General features: G+C 43.4%; 1 protein-coding gene and 1 pseudogene across 5 annotated transcripts in view; both read left to right on the top strand.

Moving 5' to 3' along the window:
* Positions 1–1,132: 1,132 nt before the first annotated feature.
* Zfp451 (zinc finger protein 451) overlaps positions 1,133–20,987 on the top strand; it is a 64,709-nt gene continuing 44,854 nt past the window's right edge. For 3 of the 5 annotated variants that reach the window (XR_005488896.2, XR_005488897.2, XM_063267130.1), the window contains exons 1-5: positions 1,133–1,314; positions 1,607–1,741; positions 10,179–10,822; positions 11,338–11,421; positions 20,627–20,707. Coding sequence is in view for 2 of the 5 variants with exons in the window: in XM_063267130.1 (XP_063123200.1) it covers positions 10,802–10,822; positions 11,338–11,421; positions 20,627–20,707 (186 nt within the window). In the remaining 3 variants the exon portion in view is untranslated. Of the gene's footprint in view, positions 1,315–1,606; positions 1,742–10,178; positions 10,823–11,337; positions 11,422–11,472; positions 11,963–20,626; positions 20,708–20,987 lie in introns of those variants that run through there. The other 2 variants (NM_001033705.2, XM_063267131.1) reach the window with 2 other exon arrangements.
* On the top strand, positions 1,899–4,116 carry Rps18-ps7 (ribosomal protein S18, pseudogene 7; annotated as a pseudogene).

Raw genomic sequence — 20,987 nt, 5'->3', positions numbered from 1 at the left:
AACCAGCAAACACATCAAATGACAAGTGTGTGTGTGTGTGTGTGTGTGTGTGTGTGTGTGTGTGTGTGTGTGTGCAAAACAAAAAGAAAAGGTCATGATTTTGAGAAGAGTATGGGGGGGATTCAGAGGATCTTGGGGAGGTAGTGACAGATAGAAATGAGGTAAATACAGTATTCATAAACCATATTCTCCAAATTAAAGAAAAAAAAAAAAACCTGACAACGAATGCCTGAATGGATGTGAGGAAAAGGAACCATTTATCCATTGTTGGTTGTAGTGTAAACTGGTATAGCATCTATGAAAATCAGTGTGCAAGTTTCCCCAAGGCTAGAATTAGATCTATCACACGATTCAACTATACCACTCTTGGGCATATGCCCAATAGGATCCTGTATCCTACTACAGAGACATTTGTTCATCCGTGCTCTATTCACAATTGCCAGGAAATGGAAACTATCTAGATGTGTACCCACTGATCGTAATGATAATGGATAATGAAAAATCTTATACCTTTATATGATACATCTTATTCAGATGTTAGGACAAATAAATTATGAATATACTTTTTAAAAAATAGCAGGTAAATGGGTGGAACTTGAAACAGTCATCCTGACTGACGCAACCCAAATCTGAAAAGACGGACGTCAAATGTTTTTTTTCTTGTGTGGACGCTAGCTTTGAGTCATAGATGTATTTGTTTCACTTGAGGGATGAGGGGTCTTTCAAGAGAAAGAGAAAGAACACAGAGATGTGAAAGAGGAAAAGGGAATAATGGCGCAGGAAGGATTGTGGCTGTGGGGGGAGATGGGAGGGAGAGAGAGAGAGAGAGAGAGAGCGCTAACTGTAAAGGTCTTTTGAAAAGGTCACCAAGAAACATATTATAGAAGCTCTCTAAACTATACACATATACATAATGTAAAAAGGTTTAAATGAAATTATTCTAAAATGGGGGAGCAATGTTCCTACTATACCCCATAGATTAACACATAACAGCCCAGTGCCAGGAATAAGTTTCTTCTTTTTGAGTTGTCCACTGAGGTCTTATATACCCCCAAACATTATAGAATATAGAATACCCACACCCTAATGTATAGAATATAGAATTGGGCTTGGTTACCATCCCTACTGCAAGAGACAACACACACTCGAGTCATAGAACATGGAGAATTCAAGCTGGTACTGATCTGGAAGCATCTCCCCTACTGACTAGCTTTCACAGTTCTAGAAGATTCTACGCATGCCAACCAGAGGAGGAAAATAAACTTCGTTCTTCCACAGTTGGGAGCCTTGTGAGTTCCACTGACAATCTGCCTGGTAAGAAAAGCCACTGATGCAAAAGTGACACAACTCATGTCTGAATAAGCAAACGCTTTCTGATTGGATTTAAAGAGACTGAATCACAAGAACAAACCCACACCTGACAGCATTATGGGGGTGGAGGGGGCAATGACCTGGGCTAGCTATGTCTTAGATTCTAAGGGAGAACCTACTGTTCTAAGGAATGAACATAGAATGTAATCACCTCCTAATGTCTTACCATTAGATCTGTAGATCACTGCATCTCTCGACCTTCCACAGAGCTTTTTTATTGTTTTTTATTTTGCAGTGGATGGTTGATTAAGACCCAACCAACTGGTTAATGTGCTTAAGAGATGCCAGAGTGCTTAGCCCTGAAATGGAACATCAGTACCACATCCCTTCCTCCAGACTCAGAGATCGTGATGGAAGACAGAGCAGAAAGGTTGTAAGAGCCAAAGAAGGCATATGACCACAAGGCAACAGTGTTTTCCAGACTTAACAGGCTGGTTACACAGTGCCAGCTTGAATTCTCTGTGATCTCAATGACTGAGGCAGCAGACACAAACCCCACCGTCAGCTCAACCAGACAACATCCCAGCATGGAGGTGGGAGGTGGGAAGTGGGAGGTGGGAAATGAAGTTCTACTCTTAGCTCAGGAGATAAGGTAATTGATAATTGTTGGGAGAGGGAGAGTCAGTTTTCTTTTAAGGTGTGAATCCTGGTAGGTTGACCGTGCTCTTGGGGTTGGATCCATATCTAAGAGTATTTGGGCAACCAAAGTTGGACTTGGTGGACTTAAAAAAAAAAAAAAAACCATAGGAAGTTGGATGGTGTGTTGGTTTGAATATGGTTGGCCCAGGGAGTGGCACTATTTGGAGGTGTGGCATTGTTGGAGTAGGTGTGTCACTTTAAAAGCCTCATCCTAGCTGCCTAGAACCCAGTCTTCTCCTAGCAGCCTTCGGATGAAGATGTGGAACTCTCAGCTCCTCCAGCCCCATGTCTGACTGGATGCTGCCAGCTCCCACCTTGGGGATAATGGACTGAACCTCTGAACCTGTAAGCCAGCCCCAGTTAAATGTTGTCCTTTATAAGAGTTGCTTTGGTCATGGTGTCTGTTCACAACAGTAAAACCCTAACTGAGACAGAAGGGTATAGAGTTGAAGTGGAACTTGGAGATGATTATGATCAAAATAGATGGTATGATATTTTCAAAGAATTTATAAAATATTTTTTTAAAAAATTGTGAAGTTCTAATAATATAGGACTGTTCTTGATAAAACTTAAACTGGGTTAAAAAATGATTATGTTTAATCAAGATAATTATGTCTTCTTTGAAATTTGTCAGGTTTTTAACTACTAAGGAAAAATGAGTCAGGATTTATTTAGAATTCTCCAATAGTTGCCAATCCATGTAATTACTGTGTTTACCTGTGCAGGGTATAGTTCTATTTTCCAAAAAAAGTACTCCAAAGAAAATACATGAGGACCCTATTGGAGCAACAAATGGGTCACTTTTACACTTTCTCTTCAACCCCAAGAGCCAGTTCCTTATTATATGTACAACCCATTAGTAGTAAAGAGCCTTGTTTTAGACATCATTGCTTGTGTCCCACCAAGCAACTGCTTTTCTAATAATGGTAACAATCTCTCCTGCAAAACAACTCCACCATCAATGGGTCTGTCATACCCATCCCTGGGCTCAACCTATACTGCTTGTACAATAGCTATCTTTGAAACATATGCCATAACTACTCCTACAAGCCTCAGCCTCAGTCTCATCTTATGCAAAAGAGTCTCCCATCTGGATTCTCTCCTGCCTCATGAAGGCGTGTAGGAAAAAAAAACAAACAAACCAAAAAAACAGCCCCCTGCCCTCCTTACAGAGCAATCTGTTTATGGTTTCCTGAATTCCCTGGTGAGCATAATTTCCCCTCATCCCAGGCTTGCTGGTTGTTCACCTGTTCTCATCGCCAAATTTGCAATCGTCATTTAGATGCACATGGCACAGTTGTCACTCCTAATCCCTACAGGGAAACTTACCTTGTTCTGTATTTCCAACCTTACCCTCTTTTTTTTTTTTTTTAAGATTTATTCATTTATTATATATAAGTACACTGTAGCTGTCTTCACACACACCAGAAGAGGGCATCGGATCTCATTACAGATGATTATGAGCCACCATGTGGTTGCTGGGAATTGAACTCAGGACCTCTGGAAGAGTAGTCGGGTGCTTTTAACCGCTGAGCCATCTCTCCAACCCCAACCTTACCCTCTTAAATGAACAAACAGGTTCAATTTCAAAACATTAGGCAGGCTCTTCCACAGGAGGCCTACACGCCGCCGCTTATGCCGCTGCCATATCCCTAGTGATCCCTGAGAAGTTTCAGCACATCCTTCAAGTACTCAACACCAACATCGATGGGCAGCGGAAAATAGCCTTCGCTATCACTGCCATTAAGGGTGTGGGGCGGAGATACGCTCATGTGGTGTTGAGGAAAGCAGACCTTGACCTCAACGAGAGGGCTGGGGAGCAGATCCCCGACTAACCGTTCTTGAACAGACAGAAGGATGTGAAGGATGGGAAGTACAGCCAGGTTCTGGACAACGGTCTAGACAACAAGCTGCGTGAGGACCTGGAGCGGCTGAAGAAAATCCGAACCCATAGGGGGCTGCGCCACTTTTGGGGCCTTCGTGTCCGGGGTCAACACACCAAGATCACTGGCCGGAGGGGCCGTACTGTGGGTGTGTCCAAGACGAAATGAGTCTTTGGGCCTTTGCTGTTAATAAATAGTTTATATACCAATGGGGGAAAAATTAGACAGTCTAGATATTGGCTTGCCTCTCTCAGATTGGATCCTGGGACATTGGGATGTGTTATCTGACCCACCAAGGCATACAGTAGGGTGTGCACAGTAGCAATGTATTTTCGTATAAAGGAGGTGTGTACAGAATCGGCCCGAGTAGGCTCTGAAGGCACAAGCAAGTTACATGAAGAAGTTGGTCTAGCGCCCATGCTTCCTATTCCTGTTAATGCTGCCACGTGTATAACCTCATGTGGTGTGACCTACGATTGGTTAATTGGGGAAGAGATTAAGGCCTAGTTTAGTGATGGTTCTGCATGCCATTCAGGCACCACGCAGAAGTAGACAGTTGCAGCATTACAACCCATTTCTGGGATAACCCTGAAAGACACCAGTGAAAGGTATTCTTCATAGTGGGCAGTACTTAGGGCAGGACATGTGGTCATGCATTTTGTATGGAAGGAGAAGTGGTCAGATATGTAATTGCTTACTGATTCACAGGACATAGCCAATGATTGGCTGGATCATCAGGGACTTGGAAAGATCATGATTGGAAAATTAATCAGAAGGACATCAGGGGAAGTAGTATGTGGATAGATCTCTCTAAATGGGCAGAGGATGTAGAGACGTTTGTGTCCCATTTAAATAGTCATCAAAAGGTGACTTTAGCTGAGCAGGTGCTCAGTAACCAAGTAGATAAGAGTCCTGTTCTGAGGGCAGTTATCATCTTTCTGCAGCCATTCCTGCCACTACCCCATGGGCCCATGAACCAAGTGGCCATGGTGGCAGAGATGGGGGCTATGCATGGGCTCTATAGCATGAACTTCCACTTACCAAGGCTGATCTGGCTACTGACGTTGCCAGATCTTCCAACTGTAGAGAGCAACAGAGTCACGGATATAGTGCCATTCCCCATGCATTTCCTGGTGGCAGATTGACTACATTGGACCACTTCATCCATGGAATGGATAACACTTTGTCCTTAGTGGAGTAGGTGCTTATTCTGGTTATGAATTGTTTTTTCCTGCAAGTAATGTTTCTGCCAAAACTACCATCTAGGGTCTTACAGAACGTCTTATCCACCGTCATGGCATTCCACACAGTGTAACCATTTAAATTACCTCATACTTATACCAATAAAGACATGGGAGGCGTAAAGCCTGCTAGCTCAGCGAGGTTGACTTTCTTTTCTGCACTATATACAAAACATCTATTTACAAGCCTGATTCTACAGTCAAACTGCCAGCTCTTCAGAAATCTCTGTGTCATTCTTCAGAGCCAGTCTACTTTTTCTTCAGCTCCTCCAAGCCCAAGAGGGCTCCTTAGCTCTCTTTCCTAGAATTCTGTTTTACCTGTGTCCTGCCAGTTGCTTCTGTGTTGTTCCTGCAAAACCAATCTCTGACCTGGGATCGGGTGGAGAGGGAGGGAGAGGAGGAGGAGGAGGAAGGAAGAAAAGGAGGAGAGGAGAAGAGAGACAGGAGAAAGAGGGGGAAAGGAGAGGGAGGGGGAGGGGGAGGGGAAAGGGAACAGGGAGGGAGAGGGGAAGAGGGGCTCTCCAACAGGTCCAATTGCCTATATAAAGTCTCTAGCTCCTCCCCTAAATCCTAAACAGGCTCCAAGCCCCATCAGCAAGGGCCCGAACCATTTCACAGTGGGGTAGCTCAAGGCCATCCGGCTGATTTTGCCTCTGGCCATAGAGCAAAGACCACAAGACCTTCCTCCAAGCAATTTGCTTTAAAATAGGCAGGGACTTCCCATTCTTTAGAGTTCTTATCTAAGGAGGCTTTCAGGGGCATACCCAAACTGCATCTCTTCCCGACACACCTGATTGCACACCCCCCCCCCCCAAATACCTATTTAGGCTTTTAAATTTTGCTAACAATTAGGTTTTCTATGTACGATAATAAAATACCCTGTAAGAGCATAGTAGTATTGCTTCTACCCAAGGAACTCACTTCACAGTCAGAGAAGTGGGGCATTGGGCCCACAATCATGGAATCCGGGAATGGTCTTATTATATTCTCCACTATCCTGGAAGAGTGATGGGATGGATGGCCTTTTGAGAACACAGTGCCACAGCGCCTGGAAGAAGGTTCTCCAGAAGCAGATGCATGCTTTGAATCAGCATCCAACATGTGTTTCATTATCTCCCATAGCTAGGATCCGTGGGTCCAGGAATCAGCGGGTGGAAAAGGGAATAGTTCCACTCACTATCACCCTAGTGACCTGGCCTAGAAGTTTTGATTACAGATGAAGAAAGCTCCTGCCAGGAAAAAGCTCCTGCAACACTTTAAAGCTGTGATTAGGTTGTTCCCACTGCCCTCACAAGTGACTTGGGAAGGAAGTTCCTGCATTGTCAGAAGACCTTGACGTCATCTGAACATCACGTACATTGTGGTTTTTATTGCTAAGCCCATGGTGGGCTTTTCTACAGGGCTGTGGGAAGAGACAATGTAGCACTGAGATTCAGTGCACCAGGACTTGGGGATGCCTGGTGTTTTCTTTTTTCCCAAGACTATGTCAACCCATCTCATAAATAGCCATGAAAATTTCTTTAAATTCTGCAACTCAGAACCTACTTGGCTCTTTTCCTTCCTTTGAGGTGATCCATTTAATTTTCCTCTGGCGTGTATGCTTTGTTTTGGTAAATTAGCTCCTGCTTAACTATTGACTTAATTCTTTCAAGTAGAAAAGAGTGGAAACACTAGTAACAGAACTAAATTTTCCTCTCTCAGACAAGACTAACTATAGACCCACCTGACCAAGACCTTGCTATCGTCTTTAAAAAAAGATTCCCAAGTTTTGTTCATAATGTTTTTCTTTGCTCCTTTGGTAAATAAAACATGCTGCGATTTAACCTTCTGTTAGGTAGCTTCGAAGCATGTTCTTATTAAACACAGTGTGCTAGAAAAAAAAATCAGCATTAATATTTATGTAGGTTTTCTATTATGGACAGGGTTTGTTTGAAAGTTTGGCAAGGTTCTATTTATTCAATGTTTCTTGTGCTTATTTTTTTTTTTTGAAAAACTGAAAGACCCCTGGAGTGGGGAGACCCTCACTCAAATTTCGGGATGATGTGACCACCCAAGAACTCACTAGAGACTGTCCTTGTTGTAAAAACACGAGGTTTATTGATAGGAACCAGTGCACTGGGGTTGAGACTCGTATCCCACGCAGGGGTAGAGGAGTTCGACCATGAGTGGCTGAGAGAAGGGGTATTTAAAAGAGAAAACCACAACCTAACGAGGTAGGGATGGCGTTAGTGAAAAATCACAAAGAGAAGCTTTTTGTCTCTCAAGATTGCTTTTAAGATTGTAATCTAACTTTATGGCAGCTAGTTCCTGGGAGAAACTTCCTGTCATCTTTACTAGGTCCGATCTCATACCTAAGGGCTTATTTTAATCTCTTTTATCTAGTTCCTGGGAGAGCAGACTCAAGAAATGTGACCTTTTACCTACTTATAGGCAGAGAGCAGGGTCTGGAATTTGAGGTATTTAGGGCTCCTTTAGGGGTGAGATAGCATTTTTAAACTTCTGACTTCTTGACTGCATTTTTTATTCTTTCAAAACAAGCAGGCAGAAACTGCCAGTAAACATTTTCAAAAGAGCTAAATTAGTCTACAGTGGTGGTTCTCAACCTTCCTCACGCTGCAACCCTTTAATTCAGTTCCTTGTGTTGTGGTGACCCCCATCCCCCACCCCAACCACAAAATTACTTCGTTGCTACTTTACAACTGTAATTTTGCTGATGTCATGAATCATAATATAGATATCTGATGTGCAGGATATCTGATCTATGATCCCCAAAGGGTTGAGAACCACCGGCCAATAGTATTCCATTTGTAGAGGCTATCACAATTTAACCTCATCCTGACTCTGTTCAGCTGGAAGACCCGGTGCTTCCAAACTTCTATAAGACAAGTCATTCACGTGGCTAATTTCAGTCACTTTAAAAGAGACCTGCTCCAGTAGCTGACAAACTCTATCCAGGATGAAACCCTATTTCTCAAAAAAAAAAAAAAAAAAAAAAAAAAAGTAAGATGCAAGACACTGAAGCCCCAGCCCCGAGCCAGGCATTTTTTAATGTCTTCTTTTCTAAACAAACCTGAGACATAACGTCAGGGTAAGTCACTGCAAGTAGAGCTAAGTAGTAGCATGGGCACCTTCCTGCTTCAGTCACAAATGCCTGGAGTTTTCCATGTGTTTTACCCACCAATTCCTACTAGAAACCAATTTAACGTGCCATGGGGCTTACCTTCTCACAAGTCTGGTCTGCACCCTTGAGTTTAGAAGCATTCAATTTACATAAATACAGCTTTTGAGAAATGCACAGGATGAATCTTTGGTTCTCGGTTGGTCTATATAAATCTCAAATGTATTAGGAAGCAATAAACGTTAGAAAGCACTTTGTAGTGATGCAGGGGATAAACTACTAAACAATAATTTTGAAGGCATATGCAATAAAATGGTGTTTTTGTATCTAGGCAGACAACACCAGGCACCACGGACTTAATTTTCTTTCTTAAAACAATTTACTAACCACTGACCACATGTTTTTGCAAAAGGCTTTTTGTTCTAAGTCTTTATTTGAGAAAATATTAAGTGCCATCGTTGCTTTGACTGATAAATGGGTCAACTTTTTTTTTTTTTTTTTTTTTTTTTCGGAGCTGGGAACCGAACCCAGGGCCTTGCGCTTGCTAGGCAAGCGCTCTACCACTGAGCTAAATCCCCAACCCCATGGGGGTCAACTTCTATCTTTAGAAGTTCTTTTTATTTTTATAAGGGCCCAAGAATATCTTGAAAAACTACATTATACTACTACTACTACTACTACTACTACTACTACTACTACTACTACTACTACTACTGAGAGATGGCGTCTTAAGGCAGATAAGAAAATTAAAAATTCCAGGGCATCTGGTACTGACTCATTCACCGGCCCTCCGAAAAACTCGGGACGTGAGTAAATGAGTAATGAGCCCTACCCCTGTGATGTTTGTCCAAGTCCTTATTGTATACTGCTCTAGTCATTGTGTCCTGCAGATAGAGTTCCGGGGAGCCGGAGCAAAGCCTATCCAGATGTTTATCAGGTGCAGGAGCTTCATCAACTCTAACAAACGTAAAAGACAAAGAAGAGGCCGGCTTTGGGAACAAAGAGGACGACCTGACCTTCCTCCGGTTTTAGTAATAGCCCTGTCCCAGGAACTAGCTGACCGTAAAACACTGGAGACGTGAGGACTGTCCTTTGACTCTGGGAGATCCTCCTTGTGGGATCTTTGGCATTTCCCCCTGACGTCTTCTCCTTCCCTGGGTCTTGTGGTTTTTTCCCTTTAAATAGTCCCTCTCTTACCTGCTCGGGGTCGACACCCCTGTCTCCTGTGAGAGATATGTGTCGGTCCGGAATTCTGAAAATAAACCTTGCCTCTGCTTATTACATCAAGATTGGTCTCTCGTGTGTCTGGGGGCCTCGACTTCCCGATACTTGAGGGAGGGTCTCCCTGCGGAGATCTTTCACTCCTCCTCCTCCTCCTCCTCCTCCTCCTCCTCCTCCTCCTCCTCCTCCTCCTCCTCTTCTAGGATTACTACTACTACTACTACTACTACTACTACTACTACTACTACTATTACTAATACTCTTCTAGGATTTCGTGATGAAAGGTATTCAGACTTTAGCTGCTTTTACTTTCCTACCGAACCCTAAATTTTACACCTTTACTCCTTGCTCCTCTCTCTGGCCCTTTAGCGAGACTGAATACTTGGTAGCACTGGGAGGTAGAAGACATGAGAGAGATTGAATAGCTCGGGCGCTTCAGGTCGTGGACTTCACTGAAACCTACTCATCCATCCTTCTGGCCCGAAACAAAGACCACCAAGCTTTGCTTTCATAGCAGTATGATTACTAAAGGTCTGAAAGGGTTAACTGACATTACCAGATCTGTTTTCCACTGGATTCCTTTTGCACACACCTCTGTGTCCAAGTAATGAGCCTATCAACTCAACCTAGCCTGAAAAGAGCAAGGGAGAAACATGAAAGACCAGCAGCAGCCCTCTGGGACCTAATCAGTAATGCTTCTTTTAGTTTACAGGAACCATACGCAGTCTGATAACCTGTGGACAACAAGGAAAACACTTTGTGAGATTTCTGCAAGAATTAATGACCTCTCAGGAACGCCATATAAGCTCTTGCCCCTGCTGCCTTTCCAAGATGTAATTGGGATGAAAGCCTTCCATGTTTTCATCCGTCTCGCTTGTTGCCAGAGGAGCTCTTTCCCTGTCAATGTCTCTCAAGTTAAGGCGGCAGCAGAACGAGATTTCGCGTGGACTCAGAACTACCTCGAGACCCTCACTACCTCCTCCCGCCATCTTCCGGAGACGCAGGTTAGCGCTGAGCTCCAAGTCCTCGCCAGCTTTCCCCGCCAAGCGGTCCTCAGCCTCCAGGCCGGTGGAAACTACAACTCCCAGAATCCCTAGCGGGGCGGGAGGAAGGCGGGGAGCGTACAAAGCGGCGCTGGAAGCTAGCGGCAGTGAGGCCGCGCTTGGGGTCCGGCAGCTCTACGTCCCCGCGGCCCGAGGCGTCAGCTGCGTGGGCGCTCACGCAGGGCGGGTCGCGCGGTGCCGGGCGAGAGGGAAGTCGTGGCGGCGGCGTCGGCGTCGGGAACAGCAGCGGCGGCGGGAGCGTGGTGCTGACAGGCCGTGGGAGAAATGGGAGACCCAGGGCCGGAGGTGAGTGTGGCTGCCCGGGCCTTGGCTCCGCCGAGCCCGACCCCGAAGGGTTTGGTTTGTATTCTCAGCTTTGGGCCTCAGCCGGGCCGCGGCCTCGGGCGAGTGCGGGGCCTCCGGGCCTGGTGCACGTCTGTGTGTAGCCCTCAACAATGGCGGTCCGGCCGCCCCCAGCCCCTGGCCGCCCTAGCTGCAGCAGCCACAGCCCCGAGGGTGAGAAGGGATTGGAAGCAGGCTGGCCTTGTATTTGTAGCCTGTATCCCCGGTCCTAGAGGTTTAGAGCCTGCATCTCTGCACCTAGAGGAGGCGGGGAGGGAAATTGTGGCAGCTCGCTTGGGGAACTAGCTCCAAGACGCCTTTGCAAACCCGGTCTCCTCCATGCAGTTCCCAGAACCGGTTTTCCTGTGATCCTGCTGCTTCCCTTCAGGAGCTTTTGTCTTAACTCGTTCCTTTGGGAAGAATTTCTTCCTGCGATCCTGTGACTGAATAGATAAGCTTGTTTTGGCTTTTGTTTATAGATAATAGAATCTGTCCCACCAGCTGGGCCCGAGCCATCAGAGTCAACGGCGGATGAAAACGAAGATGACATTCAGTTTGTTAGTGTAAGTAGAGACTGACAATCGTGGTTTGCTGGAGTGAAAGTATGGTAAGCCTTTGTATGATTAAACCCCACCAGGCAGGCAGTTGTCACTCAACAGATAGGTCATGAATGTCGAAAGCTGCCCCACACTGGTGCAAGGGACTAATACCTGAAGGGATACCTAGATGCTTGCCTCAATGGGAAATTGAACAATTGCAGTAGCCACCTCGAAGTGGGTGTCATGTTAGGCATTTCTTGCACCTCCCAGGGCTTAATTTAACATCTGTACACAAAGGAAGACACACAAAAGCCTGGGAGGTAGGAATTAAGGGTTGTGTGGTGTATCTTCTAATAGCTGAGGACTTCCCTAACTTCTGAGGTCATCTTGTTACAGCACAGTACAATTGTTGGTCACAATGAGGAGGCCTGCATCACCTGCAGCACTGCTGTGTTTTTCTAAGTTTTATTCCTTTGGGGACAGAACTTCTCTAGCATTGAGTAGAAGCTGTAAGATCTGGGCCCACTCCAGACCTGTGGAATCAGAAACAGAGACTAGAGCCTAGGTATTGTTATTTTGAAATACAGTGGGGGACACTGGGATCTCCCAGTTGGTCCGGAAGTGATGGTGAGAGGGAAGAGGCAAGAGGGAGGAGAATCAGTTTTGGGTGATTTTTCACCTATGGTGGCTAAGTTTGTTCATCAGTTCTTCTTAGAGTAGTATGTGGCCAGAGAGCATCCCTGCTTTACATAGCTCTCCTGAAATGCTAAAGTTAGCTGAACTTGCCATTAAAGCTCTGTACTTACTGGTCAGCCCATATGTATTTGTTGCAGCCAACTGTAGACTAGTGCTTATTAAAGACCATCCTCGCCAACGTTGAGCCGTCAGTCATGTCAGTCTATTGGGTGTGGTGTGTTAGGGGGTTAAGAGGGAAGCCCTCCATAAAATCCTTTTCTTGGCACTTTTCCTATTGGACGCTGTCCTTTTCATTTTGATCTTTGGGGATCTGGAGTTAGGTTTGGGGATACATTGTGTCTTGTCCCTTTCTTCCCAATAGACGAGTTATTTTGAAGAAAGGAGAATGTTGGTGATTAGTACATGATATGTATGATAAAGGTTTATATGACTCCTTGAGACAAATATTTTGGATTGTTCATGAATCAGGTGTATTTGTAAACAATATTTACCTGATGCCTCATGCAAATGGCAGGAGTTAACCCTTAATTATAGAATGTGGCCTTTTGAGAAACTGATAAGAATACGGAAAGAGTAAGATTCAAAAAGTAAATTTTTTGGTTATATATCTTGTGAGGTGAAATACCATTATCATTTGTAACTGGTTAATTCAGGTGTCTGTTGATCCGAGTTTTAAAAGTAATATTTAAATTTAACTACAAAGGTAGGTCTGTCTTTGCATCAGGAATATGTAAAACGTGGCCCGTGTGTATAAGGCTATCACTTAAAGATAATGAGTGATAGCTTACTTTTATTTTATTTTATTTTTTTCAGAGCTGGGGACTGAACCCAGGGCCTTGCGCTTGCTAGGCAAGCGCTCTACCACTGAGCTAAATCCCCAACCCAGCTTACTTTTATTTTAAGGTACATTTAGAATCCTAGCAGTGGGGAGGTGATGGCAGAAGGATCCTGAAGTGGAAGGCAGTGTGACTTAGGAAGCTCTAGACCGCTGCGTTCTATATAGTGAAACCTTATGAAATAAACGATGCTGCTGTGCCACTGCAGCAGCCAGACCCCGAGACAGAAGCCTGAGCTCTGCAACAACAGTTCTGTCCCGTGGGGAGTTCCAGTCTACTAAAGATAAAAACCTGGCTTCTGCCTGAGTTGTCCAGATACAAGCTACATTATGATATGACTTCTTGGTTTACTTGGTCCTGGTTATCAGGTTGTAATTTATAACAAAAATATGTTGTATGTATGGCAGAATTGTACAAGAGCAAACTACCATTGGCCAAGAGGCTTTCTGTGTCTCACTAATGTAGGTAGCATGCTGAAAGGAGTAATACAGATACGCAGATGCAAAAGTGAATCCTTTTAGCTTTTATTGAAATATGCTGTGCTGGAGAGATGGCTCCATGGTTAAGAGCGCAGACTGCTCCTCCAGAGGTCCAGAGTTCAGTATCTAGTAACCACATGGTGGCTCACAACCATCTGTAATGGGATCGATGCCGTCTTCTGGTGTGTCTGAAGATAGCAACAGTGTACTCATATACATAAAATAAATCTTTTAAAAAATTCTTTCTTTAAAAAAAAGAAAAAAGTGAAATATGCAGGGAGGTACATAGTTCATAGGGGCCCTAGATGTTTGCAAAAGCAATAAATTTAAAAAAAATTAAAGAAGTATTATGTGTAGAACTGTCTTACCTGTATGTGTGTATAGCATCCCGTGCATGCCTGGTGCCCACGAGATCAGAAGAGGGCCTCTGATTCCCTCAGAACGGGAATTATGTGGTTGTGAGCCACAGTGTGGTTGTTAGGACCAGATGTGAACCACCAGGTGGGTTCTGGACACACAGTCCAGGTTCTGTGAGAGCAGCAAGTGCTCTTACGTGTTGAGCCATCTCTCCAGCCCTTTCTAGGCGGTACAGTTTTATAAATGGTACTTGTGCTGGTTAGTTTTTATTGTCACCTAAGAAGGACCCTCGATTGGGGAATCGCCTAGATTGGATTGGCCCATAGGTGTGTCTGTGGGGCATTCTCTCGATTGCTGACTGATGTAGAAGGCCCAGTCGGGTCTTGGTGATATGTTTGTAGGCAGCATAAAAAAGCTAGTGTGTGAGCCATGAAGAGGAAGCACAGTTCCTTCTCCCCTCCTGCTCTGACTCCATCAGCTGGGCTGTTACCTGGAAGTATAAGATGAACTAAACTTTTTCCTCACCAAATTGATTTTGGTGATGATGCTTCAAATCATAGCAACAGGACAGCAAATTAGGACAGTGGCTAAATCAAGAAAGGGAGTAATATAGCACTGATAAGAGCTTTGTTTCTACCTCTTAATTACATTTTCTCTTTAGTAATGCACTAAACTTGTATCTCATGTCTTCTTTTGAAATAGAACTTTTTTTTATTAATTTTTTTTTTTTTTACTTCCAAAAATTTTTGAGCTAAGTGACTGCTAACAGTATAGTTCACAATGGCACTTCAGATAGAAGACATACAAAGTGGTGGGAACCTATCGTAATCTAACCTTAGTACCCATGTTGAATATCAGTACTTCTCACTGCAGTGAAAGGATGCACTTTCAGTGGAGGAAGCGTCATTACAGAGTAGTATACTTAACTTACCTGTGTGTGCATGCCTGCTTGTGTGCAACTTTGTCATGTGTACAGATGCAGAGACCAGAAAAAGGGGTGTTTGCACTGCTGGAGCTGGAGTTAGTTACACGTGGTATTGAGTCACTAACATGGGTGCTGGGAGCTGAACTCAGGATTCTTGGAAGAACAGTATAATCATTAATCGTGGAGCCAACTCTCCAGCTGATCAAAAGCATCTTTTAATTAGTTTTCTTAGACTACCTATAAATAATTCATTAAGTAGGGTAATATTGAAACTTATTATGTGTGAAGCCATTTGTTCTTAATGTTAGACCCATATATTTGGTTGAAATGTATCCTATCCTTAAGTGTCAGTGTTTTGGTGCAGCAAGGAGATCGGAGAAGAAAATGGGTCCAGTAGGAATTTGTTCTTATAAAAAGCAGAGTACTTAAATAAATCCATAGTCCAGGGGACTGGCTCAGTGAGTGACAGCACCTGCCCTTAGCTCTGTCCTTGGAACCTACCATCCTGATGTGTGGGAGGCAGAGGAGGCGGCTCTCTGAGTTCGAGGCCAGCCTGATCAGAGCCAAGACTGAACAGAGAAGTCTGTAGCAAGTAAATACGTAAAACAGGTGTGATGGCAAGCGGCTGAAGTCCAGGCTCACAGGAGCCTGTGCAGCAGCAGGAACGGGAGCGTGCAGAGGTGCTGTGAGAAGTGCTGGGCGCTGTCCCTGGACATGTGCATTTGTATTCACATTCGCGTGCATGGCTGTCACTTGCAACACACACACAACAGGCCAAGGACCGTATAGGTTACTAGTTCACTAGTGCAGTAGGAGCTGCTTATCTGTATTGAGTTTTGGGATACTAGTCAAGTTCTCTGTCCCCAGATATTTGCATGTTTAAAGTGGCATTTTGCACAGAAAGAAAGGTGTGAGATGGAAAGAACAGCAGTATGTGTGATTTTGGAGAAAGATGGACCATGTGACACAGATCTTGGATGTGGTATATTTGAACCAAAGAGTAGGCGGTTGGAAACCATTGAAAGTTTTGAACTCTGCAGGACTGTGCAAGTAAGATGCTGCACTGACATTTTTTTCCCCTTTGAGGTGGAACACTTGTGAGTGGCATTTTAATGTATTTACATCTTTTTCTAAATAAAAAGGTGGTTTTCATTTTTAGAATTGGCATTTTAATTACAGGAATGCAAATGGTTTATCACATTAAAATCATATATTTTAAAACTTAGAATATTCCCCCGTGTTTCTAAATGTGTTCTGCATGAGCCTCTGCTGCTAAACTGTAATGGCATTTTGAGTTGAATCCTTTGTTGTTCGTAAAAGAGGAGATAAGACTGATGTTCTAATTGGTAGTATATGTGAAGGACCATGGCATTTGTACTTAATGCAGATATCTGTAGTCATTATAAATAGAGTAGTAAAAATATTGTAGGTAGGAGATAATCTTTTCCTTCATGTTTGTATTATGAACATTACTTCTTTTTTTTTTTTTTTTTTTTTTTTTTGGTTCTTTTTTTCGGAGCTGGGGACCGAACCCAGGGCCTTGCACTTCCTAGGCAAGTGCTCTGCCACTGAGCCAAATCCCCAACCCCGATGAACATTACTTCTTAGAGAATTAGTAACCTACTTAATTGGGCAACATTGTGAAATATTCATAAATCAAACAATAGTAGTTTTTTGTTACGAATTTTTTGTTTTTTATTGAAGGACTGCATTAACTTGAAAAGTTCAGTAATAAGCAACAATTTTTTTTTTTTTGGTTCTTCTTTTCGGAGCTGGGGACCGAACCCAGGGCCTTGCGCTTCCTAGGCAAGCGCTCTACCACTGAGCTAAATCCCCAACCCCATAAGCAACAATTTTTAAAAATTTGATTAATACTTTGAAGTACCTCTAAAATATAGTGACTGAATAACCAGTTAGTTATGTATGTGCCATTCAGTTTTATTATCTGTAAAGTAGTCTGATTTCGGTAATTGAGAATCTCTGTAAAGCAATTAAGGAAATTGGATAATAAAATTGGAAAACAGCCCAGAGCCCGGTATGAGGCTCAATGAATTTCATCGATTAGGAGTAGAACAAGTGGGGAACTCCATGTTGTGATTCCTCAAATTCAGTATGGCAAATAGGGTTTTAAGTAAAGATAAAAGGGAAGTTGGTGAGGGCCACAAATCCTAGCACCGGAAGTGAGGTTAGTCATTGCCACAAACAATTGACAGAGACCCTGGTCAGCCTGAACATGGTAGTGGGGGAGATACTATCTCAAGGCAAAGAACAAGCCAGGATGTTGTGGTGCATGCCTGTTATCAGCCCTCAGGAGGCTGAGGCAGGAGGATTACTGCTAAGCATTGTGTATCTGCAGTGAAAACTTGTTGAGAGTGTACTCTGTGTGTATCTTTCTTTGACATGCTCATAAGTACTTTTATTTCCTACAGTCCTCTGTATCAAGTACTTTCTCATTGCTCTGGCCAAATATTTGGCAAGGAGCAACTTGCAGAATGAAGGTTTTCTTTTAGCTCACAGTTCACAATAGAGAGGAAAACATGGTGGCAGAAATGGAGACGTACCATTGGTCTGTGTCCACTTCCTTCACCAGCTCATGGAGTGCTGCTGCTCAGAGGAGGGGCGGGGCTCTCAGTCTTATCAAGTAAACATCAAAATTCTTTTTTTTTTTTTTTTTATTAACTTGAGTATTTCTTATTTACATTTCGAGTGTTATTCCCTTTCCCGGTTTACAGGCCAACATCCCCCTAACCCCTTCCTCTCCCCTTCTTTATGGGTGTTCCCCTCCCTATCCTCCCCCCATTGCCGCCCTCCCCCCATAGTCTAGTTCACTGGGGGTTCAGTCTTAGCAGGACCCAGGGCTTCCCCTTACACTGGTGATCTTACTAGGATATTCATTGCTACCTATGAGGTCAGAGTCCAGGGTCAGTCCATGTATAGTCTTTAGGTAGTGGCTTAGTCCCTGGAAGTCAAAGTTCTTCATATCATATTTTTCTTGTATCTGTCACTTGTAAGCCAGTAAAAATATTTCACCTTTATTTTATTTTCTTCTGTCCTGGTTATTGTTCATTCTTATGTCTTTTTTTTTTTCCGGGGCTGGGGACCGAACCCAGGACCTTGCGCTTCCTAAGCAAGTGCTCTACCACTGAGCCAAATCCCCAACCCCATTCTTATGTCTTTATTACTATAAGTCATACGAGATTATTTTTTATAATTCAACAGCATTTACATGTCAGTGAAATGATTCTGTAGTAAAATTCTGGTGGTCTTGCTTTATCTGTTTGTATTCATGGCCATCCTATATGTATTAATTACATTTCTAAAATCGTTAAATTCTTTATATTTGAGTTAGCATTTTGCCCCGGACTGGTCTTGGTAACTCTTGCCTTTGCCTCCTGAATGCTGGGATTATAGATGTATGCTACCACCCGTAATGTAAGTCTTTTTATTTCCCTTAGTACTGGGGCTTGGGCCCTGGAGCCGTGTGCATGCTAAGCGCTCCACCACCAGACTCCACCACCAGTGCTGTGCAGGCTGCTCTTTAGTCCTGGCCTTGAACGTGTAGCAGTTGTAATGTATTGAAGGCCTGTTCTGCGTTGTTTCTTTTTTTCTCTGGAGATGGTTCTTCATCTACCCTGCAGTTACCTAAATACTGTAGAACTAACCACCTGCCTCCCCAGGCTGGATTATAGGTGTATGCCAAACCAACTTCTGTTCTCATTATTCACTTCATGGACATTCTGGCCCTGCCTCTGTACTCCTAACTACCTGGGGACATTATTTCTGTGTATGCTGTTAAGTTCCTAAAGGCCAGGCTAGATGACACACAGCTGTAATGTCTGTGGTCTCCGTACTCAGGAGGCAGAGGGTGACTGTGGATTTGGGGCCAGAATGGGCTGCATAAAGAAATTCCAGGGTTGGGGATTTGGCTCAGTGGTAGAGCCCTGGGTTCGGTCCCCAGCTCCAAAAAAAAAAAAAAAAAAAAAAAAAAAAAAGAAATTCCAAGCCAGGCCCGCCCAGGCTACATAGACCATATGTTAGAAACAAACCAACTAAGTGAGATACAATAATACATTTCAACAAGTTTCTAAGTAACGTTGCTTGAGGAATCCAAATTATGGTGGTGACACCAATGGTAAAAGCAGCTACATTTTCTTTCTTCTTTTCTACTTTCTTCTTGACTGTGATGGGACGGTATCAGAACTTCTCAAGGGCAGATTTTAGTTTAAAGAAAATGGTCCATGTGGCACTGTTGACCACCAGATCCTATTTTTCCTTTTCTTCTTTCCTCCTGAACTTTCATTTTCACAGCTTGGGCAGAATCCAGTTCCTTTACTACATTTCATGGTCTCAGGGTTTCCTTCACTGGTTCTATCTTGATGTCTGCTCACTGACCAGATGGATGGTAGTGTCTGGTTAGTTATGTCTGAGAGAGCGACAGGCTATCTGGAAAAGAGAATCATCAACTAGATGATCTGTGTCTAACAACTGTCTCTCTCTGTTCTAGGAAACCTCAGTGGTGGTTTCTCCTTTAGTCCCCTTTTCCTGTTATCCCCATCCCACTTTTGTTTCCAAAATACTGGATTTTAAAATTCCAGACAAGGTCTCAAGGCCTGGCCTTGAACTTTTTTGCTCACTCCCAGTGCTGATAACACAGGCATATTTCAGTCATACCATAGATTTTAGAGGGAGTTTTTGTTATATCTGTTTTCTGATTTTACTTTGCTCTCTGCCTTTTTACTGTTTGGTTTCTGTGCTCACTTCTGTATTTAGCATTTCTCTTTCAAACCCCGTTACGGAGTGTACCTGGTAAGTAGCTTACTGTCTGTCTAGCCTTGGTGTGCAGTGCTTGTGCCCACAGGCAGCACCATCATTTGCCTTCAGTCTGCGATCTGCTCAGTTAATTGAGAGCTTAGTCTGGGTTGGGGGGCAACTCTCAGATCTCATGCCCAAATGTTAGGAGCCTGCATGTCCAGTTATTGGCCAGGCACCTTTGTATACCGCTGGTGCTTTGATCCCTGATCTTGTTTTTGCTTGTTTTTGGTTCTTTGGGATAAGATGGCTCGTTATTTTTCCTATTGAGCCTAGATTTCTCAGGTGTACTTCTCTCTTACTTCCACCAGTGTTAGCTGTGCATTACTGTGTGTCTGTACTCAGCATCCATCATGCTTTCTGAGGTTTCACAGTTTTCTGTGGTATTCCTATATTAATAAGTTATTCTTGACATAATGTTACTTATTTTTTTCCGTTGCCTGTAGAATGAGATCTGAGCTTTTAAGCCTGACATAAGAATAGGAAGAAGACTGGGAAGTAATATGGGGTTGATGTTTTACTCTTAAGTTTTGGGAGATGAAGCTAAGTTATTGGTCAAAGATCTCCAAGTTTTGATCTGTGTACTCTGTGTTCACAAATTGGGATGTCTTTGTGAACTGTTGATGCAGCCTTGCTAAAGTGCACTGGATCATAGCATGTGTATCCCTGGGGGTTGGGATATAACTTTTTTCTTTTTCTTTTTTTTTTCTTTTTTTTGGAGCTGGGGACCGAACCCAGGGCCTTGCGCTTCCTAGGCAAGCGCTCTACCACTGAGCTAAATCCCCAACCCCCTTTTTTTTCTTTTTAAAGATTTTATCTCACCTTGAAAGCAAGGGTGCTCTATACTTGCTGTGCCACAGCCCAGTTGCTCTTGAACTTGTAGTCCTCCTGCCTCAGCTACTAATTGTTTAACATTAAATCGTGACCACCAGGCCTGACTCAGTCTGCTTTCTAAAAGCTGAATGTACTCTGAATAGTGTACTTTTGTTTGTTTTTTGTTTGTTTGTTGTTTTTTCCCTCTTCTGCTTGTATGTCTTCCTTTTCAGATCCAATCCCAACAAAGAACATTGTTTAAAATGCTGGTATGGTTTAATTCATGATATGAATTTCCTCAATTTCTTTTATAGGAAGGACCGTTAAGACCCGTTCTTGAATATATTGATCTGGTCAGCAGTGATGATGAAGAGCCTAGTACCTCTCACAGTGATGTAAGTACATTTCATTTGATGTCAGTTTTTCTGGGGTGTCAATTAAGAGGCCTGTGTTGTCCTGAAGAGTGAGGAAAGCAGTAATGGTGTGTCTTAAGAGCATAGCTACTCAAAAGAATGCTCATTTCTCTTCACTATGGGCCAGCACAAGAAGCTCAATGAGTCTTTTGCTTCAAGCAGCTTTTATTTAAATTTCGGAAAGTAATAACTGATCAAAGGGAATGTAAAAAGTACAAGCTTTCACTTACCCCACCTTCCCTCTGTTATAACTCATCTGGTA

This window comes from Rattus norvegicus, chromosome 9 (genome assembly GCF_036323735.1).
Source record: "Rattus norvegicus strain BN/NHsdMcwi chromosome 9, GRCr8, whole genome shotgun sequence".
NCBI classification, from domain to species: Eukaryota; Metazoa; Chordata; class Mammalia; order Rodentia; family Muridae; genus Rattus; species Rattus norvegicus.
Note: the sequence above shows the minus strand (reverse complement) of the source record. Positions and strands in the feature narration are given on the sequence as shown.